The sequence below is a fragment of the Eurypyga helias genome, unplaced genomic scaffold (genome assembly GCF_000690775.1).
Source record: "Eurypyga helias isolate BGI_N326 unplaced genomic scaffold, ASM69077v1 Scaffold3558, whole genome shotgun sequence".
Lineage (NCBI taxonomy): Eukaryota > Metazoa > Chordata > Aves > Eurypygiformes > Eurypygidae > Eurypyga > Eurypyga helias.
The window spans coordinates 1-7,094 of NW_010268696.1; the positions used below are offsets into that span (position 1 = coordinate 1).

Below are 7,094 nucleotides of genomic sequence, written 5' to 3' on the forward strand. Positions count from 1 at the left end.
CCTTGGTGAAGCCATGTTGGCTGTATTATTTCCAGGCCGTTTGTGTGAAGAGTTGTTTTCAACTGTGAGAGTGCCAGTTGCCAGGAATTCAACTTCCTTAGTAATTTCATAATTATTAACCATACATCATTACTCAATCTCATTACTCTCTAATCAAAACTGAGCTTTTTATCTCTTCAAAAAATGTGATTCTCATGGAATAGTATCAGCCCACAGATTATACATTAATTTATGTTTTTTAAAGGACAGAATATTTGTAACTACTGACATACATTTTAAGATTGTACAAGCTGGCATGCTCACTAACCAGGAGGTTTTACATATTTTCCAGAAGAATTTATTATTTAAATCGGAATTCTGGATCATCACTGCAAACCATGTAATTGTCTGATTTCACTTTGTATCCTTCTAAATTACTGACTTCAAAACCCATGATGCTACAGTAAAAGAGGAACTTGACTCACAGGATGAAAGCACTTGAATCAGTTTTGAATTTGCCACATTTTAATGTGGCTGTTCTGGTTCTTACTGCCTTACAAGACAGAATTTCCCATTACATTTTCTTAATACCATCTGTTAATAATATTTATGACAGTACTGCATAGGGGGTCAGCTGGGAATGGGGCACCAAATGTGCCAACACTGTATATAAAAGAAATATAAATAGTCTCAGCTGGTGGATTGAATAGACAAAAGCTGGAAGGAAGCAATAGGGGCAGAGGGAGCCATGACATGGCAGCATACACTGTCACAGGGTTTTTTTGTTTTCATTTGAATATTTCAGTCTTTTTCCTGAGGGTCTTTTATGAAAGGAGTAGACAAGACCAAGGTAACAAGGACACAGACCAAGTTACAGCAAGCAGCCTATCAAAATGCATCAGAGGACATTTTGGAGGGCAAACTTCAGGAAAGCAATTCAGTAGTACTGCCTTGACTTCAGTTGCTAGATATGCCTCACTTTTTCTTCCCTGTATAGCCCATGTTTAGTCCTAGTGTTAACCTAAGTGTCCCGCTCCTACAAACTCTGGATGAGGTGGATGGACTTTCTTATTTAGTATTTACTCTCTAAGAGGCTAAAAAATCAGTGGCTTTGTGCTTCCAAAATGTTTGTTAGCTGGAAAGCATCACTATTTTGAAGACAGAAAACAGAAAGACAAAAACTGTCTCACGAAATCTGCAAACAAATAATTACATCTACAGCATTTTTTTTTTTAAATCTATAAACTTTGCTTCCTCAAGTGTACTTTACCATAGCTAATACATGTAATACCTGTCATTATTTTGCAGTAATAAATGTATGCGTTACCTCAATTTTGTTAATAAAGCCTTCCAATTTATACATCTTTGTTGGATCAATATTAACATTTTGAGCACGCTTAAGATGTGCTCAAACACCTACTGCAAAGCAGTCTCGGGCATCTTTCTATGGGATGGCACCCTTTATTGGGATTGGCAACACCAGTACAGATGAGTGAAAGTCTTTCTTACACTGTATTTCCCAAACCATTTAAGTACATTAATGCTTAGAAATGAAAAAAAAAAAATAAAAAAGACAACATTTGCAAGCCAGGACATCAATTATTTTTTCAAAATTCAATAAGATGAGTGTAAGGTCCATTTGTATCCAGTTTTAACACCTGCCTGTTTCCGTATGTCCCATGCTTGACAAGAACACCTGCTTCTCCACATTTGGCATTTGCAGCCAGTTCTTTTTCACACATAGTCACTAACTGAGAATAAAGTTCCAGCCCTTTTTCTTTTTCAATGTTTGCATGGTACTGCATCTTTCTTCCCTTCGGTTTACCGCCTAAGGTAGCCTGTGGTATGATTAGCACATCACCTGGTAAATCAAGAACAGAAACGTACTCGCCGCTTTCGTTTTCACTTAATTTAATGTTCAATAGCATATTGGCTGCAAATAAAAATAAAAGTTAGTTACTAAAGTAAATTAAACAGGACCTAGTATAACATCATAAAACAAAATTCAACCAATATTGCGATGTGTGATGAAATATTCAAGTAAAAGAAGCTGATTATTAATGCAACAAAGCACAGTCTGTAAATACTACTAAGCAGCTAAGATGTCCGAGTACTGTGAAGAATGTGAAGGATATTTATATTTATGTAGTATGTCTAAAGAGTTATTTTTGTGGTTGTCTGTCTGAAATCCTAAAGTTGATTCTAGTTGGGGTGTGCAAAGGAACCCAGCATCCAGTTAGTGACCCTAACGTAATTGCCTGATACTCCAATAGGCAACATTTGCACACACTGTAGGAGATAACACCGTCTTCAGTGCACTTCGGAGAAGCTTCTGCCCTGACTGACTCTTCATTCTGACGCAGTAGTTCACAGCAGGACACGGCCCTGATCTAGGCTGAAGCCACAGCTCAGCAGTTTGGTCTCAAGTGGAGTGAGTGCCCTTCAGTGCTCCACTGTGATACGTGCAGGTGCCAACTTGTCTTTTGAGACAGGAGATGGGCAGGAAGATCAGAGATGCAATTTGCCTATAAACCATAACTTGCAAATAAAATCGATGCATTTTCTAGCATAATATTTTCCAATGTTTCTGTAACAAATCAAATAATTCCCCCCAAACTTCCTCCAACTCTGTAAAAGCTGCAAGGATACTTACTAGTCATGCCTCGAAACCCTTAAAAGTTTCATGTTGCTCGAAGCAAAATACAAGTTGTGATTCAGGAACCAAAACCACTCATTTAAAAGGTTTCAAAATACATTTAGGCAAAAATATTCTGTGCACTTAAGGATAATTGGTCATAGACAAATCTGCTAATAGGAAACAGAACTTTCTTTTTCTGGCTTGTTTCAGCTGCCACACAGCTGAAAAGTTATTGTTCTCAATGAAACTCTCACAAGCACAAAATCAATTTTCGTATCATAGCTTTAAATACACTTGGTTTCAACTTAGTTTAGCATCATGGATAGACTGTGCCCTCCAAGACCAAGAGAGAACCCCCCAGAGCTGCTCTCAGCATTTTGAATAGCACCTGTGCTTGCAGAGTGTCAGGTCTTTCTGCTGGTCCTATCAAGGAGCCTGAAATAGCCTATTTTTACATGACCTTTTTCAAAACCACTAATACCAGCCAGCCACAGAAAAGGGGCACTTTTATCTGGAATATGTGGCATCATGTAATTTCCCAGGTGACCCAGTGCTACTGATGGAGGAAGAGAGGGAGAAGAAATTAAATAAAAGTAAAAAAGAAAACAAACCAAAAAACCTCAAGCCAAAACAACAGTGGGTGAAATCACTACAGTTTGACCTGATCCACAGCATCTTCTCCGCTTTGATGTAAATGTTAAAGTGTATATGGAGAAGAGGGAAAGAACTGCAGATATTGCTGTTACCACTTCTGAACTAGAACACTGCACTTGAAATGCTAATACTATATATAGTATTTCTGAAATGAGATGGGAAGGACACTGCTTAGTTATCCACCCAACTCCCTCTACTGGCTATAATTTTAAATATCCTCAACATACAGTGAGATCAGTATTAAAATACTTGTGAAATCAAGCCATGAGTTTTCTGAAAACAGTTTTCTCTAAATTCAGTTCTGTGCTGGACCAAGCCTGTTGCCTGATATATGTAATATGTCTGATATATGAAATACGCCTGATATATGTAATATGTAATACGCAGGTGCAGCGCTTTCTCTGTTTGCTAGAATGTTATCATCATGGGAATTTATTTTCTAATAGGTTGATCATCAGCAGATGGACAGAGTGAGAGGTATGGACAACTGTCAAAAGAAACAAGGCTGACCAAGCTGTTCTTTCAGCCAGGTGATTAATTTGGAATTATGCTATCTGATGGCTTTTTGATGACTTGTTGTCCAAATGGTTGATGCCTTCTCTGCCTCTAATGCTTTTCTTCTTTTTCACATATAAGAATTTATAAGGATTATATCATACCAATTTTTGGAACAAGATCCTCATCAGCACCTTTGAAGAAGCATATGTAGATAACAAGCCCCCTCTGGATCTATGAAAGATTAGAAAAGCTGTATCAATGTTTCTCATTGTCCACCATGCACATTTATCATTAAGACTGGTATCAAAAATGACGAAACCACACAACAAAAAGTGTTCTGCGAGTAGTTTTAGTTACTTAGTATAGCTTCAGACATCAAGTTTAAACACCATGCTGTGGAATTTTGAGAGATACATACTGATGATCTGCACAATGCTTCTACATACAATTTAGCCAATTTATTAGCGCCATGTGAAGCCAAATTTAGTTGAAAGCTACAATGTACAGTATTAACATAGACCAGGTGACAAGATGAATTAGTGTACTTAAATCCAGTACAGGAAATAATATAAGCTTCTTTCCTATCAAACATACCGAAAAAATAATTTTCAGTGTGAATTATGTGTTTATTTTCCATTATGAAACATGACAAACACCACAGGAGTTGTCAGTAAATGGAATCATATTTTGTTGTTGAAAGTAATCTAGTACAGGGCAATTCTGAAAAACAGTCTGTTAATTAAAGATTTACATATGATGACCAATTTAAATATGATGACCAATAACTATGAAGTTGTTCAGAATATTATAAAGTTTTTCAAAATATTATGTATCTGTTTGGATGAAATCTTCTTGATGAAATGGAACCATTCCCCTGATTTGTACAAAGTAAAGGATATGCCACTTCTGTAGCATTCAGAAAGATTACTTGTAAGAACTATCTGTTTGAAGGAAGAATTAGGTCTGTACTGAGGAGAAAGCACAAGGATATCCTTGAGTAGCTTTTCTACTCTCCCTTAGTTCATAAAAATGCATATGCAGCAACCTGCACTTTATTAAGACAAACTGATAGGCTCTGCAGCCAACAGAAATCATGTCTCATGCTCAAGTACCTGAATGGTTTTTCTTAGGGGAAAAAAAAGAAAGGCATACAATATCCACAGGCATACAGTGTCTAAAAGGACTTCACTGCTTTGTCAAGATTAGGTAACTTTACATTTTTGTTAGAAGAAAAATTAAATATTAACAGGGAATAATAATCCACACATACCTACTAATAAAAGTGTTTGTGATAAAACAGGCCAAACACATTTACATTGCTATATGTGACTCCGTGATACAGTACCCATCACAGAAAATCATTCTGATTCTGAGACTTATGACAGTGGGTTTTGTAGTCTCACACACGGAAGTAACAATATTCTGCAAGCAGCTCATTTAAAAAGATAAAAAGTAAATAAAGTGTCATCTGCAAGTCCTAAGGCCAGACAGCTAAAGATTAAGTAAAAACATTCATTATTTTTCCAGCCTCATGATTCAATGTCTATTTTTGTATATACTTTTTATCACAAGATGAGACATCTATATTGAGAGAAATTAAGAGTGACAGGAGGTTAAATGAAAAAAAAATTAAGTCAGAGATAATGGAAAGGTCCTAGAGGACACTTCATTTTATATTGCATTATGACCTTCTAGAACAGTCCTGTCACCATGTTACAGTTGAAAATTGTTCAGCTATTTGCAAGTTGAAAGTTATGGTTTCAACTATGACTGAAAACTCTGCACAGCCATGTTTCAACCTCGTTATGTCTTACTTTCTTCTTTAGTTTTCTTAATTGAACAGCAGATGTGAAATTGAATTCAATTTCAAGAGCTAACCTAATAATAATGCATGCCGGTCCACTTTACCTTGTATCAGCGTTTCAGGTATCCTGACTCGCACTGGTTGCCAGTGTCAGGAATGGGATTGTATAAGCCTTTTGAACCAAAGCAAAAACACTGCCATTCACTCCTCCTGAAGGTCCTCTGTAACCTCTCAAAGTCTAGTTGACTGCTCTTCAGAGCTATATTTAATGCAGGAGAAATCAAGCAAAATAACACAAATAAGCAGGCTGTAAATTCAACATTCTGCACGGAACTTAGGTAGTGAGAGGCTGGTGGCTGGGCAGGGAAACTGTGCTCTATGTGGATTTACGGTTCTCAGTAAAATGCCTACATAAATAAGCCAGCAGAGCAAGTTATTTTGCAACACTGGCATTTATTATGCAACTGTCCTAAGAAATAATCAGACCAGGCAACCTTCACCATGGAGGGCTGAAGTACCCAGGCCCTAAGACCATACAGCCAGCCTCAGAAATGCTGCATCGAAACACTGCTTTTTAGCTCTTTTGCAGGAAATACAAATAACTAGCTCCTTCCTCACCCTCCTTACTAAAAACACCCATCTGAATTTTGCAGGATTTCATTAGCAAACCCCAAGTATATGCTGCAAAATGTTATCTCAACTCTACCTCTTCTTTTTTTTTAATTTTTTTTTTTCCCAGGAAAATGTAATGCAACTGATAATGAAAATGGAGACACTTTGGAATCCTTAGGAAGGCAGTTTGTGAAACTAACTTATATAAATTATTCTTTGACATTTTCATTTCAAGTTCAGATCTGCTACCCCGTGAGAAGATTTCTTTGTATTTCTCACAGTCAGCTGCAGCAAAGGGAGATGACATCATCTACCACAGGTCTGAGAACAAGTCTGTGCCTAGTACTTTGCACCTCTTTTTGCTATCTTAAACAGAAAAGAAATCAAGGGAAAGAAGGTAAAGGAAAAATAGTTTTCATTGCATTAAGTGTAGGCACTTAACTTTTTGACTGAATATTCATTTTATGTTTCTTCGTCTCATAGTTGTGAAACAGAACAAATCTCACCTTATTTCTCCCCTGCCTTTAAAAAGAAAATTCCTTTTTTCCCTCCTTGTTTTTCTGTATACATAAACTTTTTAAGAATACTATCTAACCAGCATTTCTCCATAAACAAGACATCCCGTCCCAAATGATTCTCAACAGGCCAGAAAAACTCAACCATGAAAACACAATGAAGGCAGTGATTGATGTATGAAGTACACTCCTAACCTTTTTCCAGATAAAGAACATCCACTCTATAGTTCCTAAGTACCCACAGGGGTCTCTTGAAGCTCAGAATCTATTCAAAGCCACCTACATAATGTGCTACTTGTAGTGCACTAGAAATTTCTCAGAGGACCTACTTTTAAGTTGTTACAGGTCATCAGAAGCACACTGGTTTATGTAAATAATAGCTTATGAGGTCTAT

At 36.8% G+C, this 7,094-nt stretch overlaps 1 protein-coding gene across 1 annotated transcript; it reads right to left on the reverse strand.

The window, feature by feature from the left end:
* Positions 1-1,570: 1,570 nt before the first annotated feature.
* On the reverse strand, positions 1,571-6,646 carry DTD2 (D-tyrosyl-tRNA deacylase 2 (putative)). Its single transcript, XM_010157820.1, is given in 3 exon segments — positions 1,571-1,912; positions 3,931-4,000; positions 6,623-6,646. Coding segments are annotated over 3 exon segments (420 nt in total). The 3' UTR covers positions 1,571-1,586.
* Between the last annotated feature and the right edge of the window lie 448 nt (positions 6,647-7,094).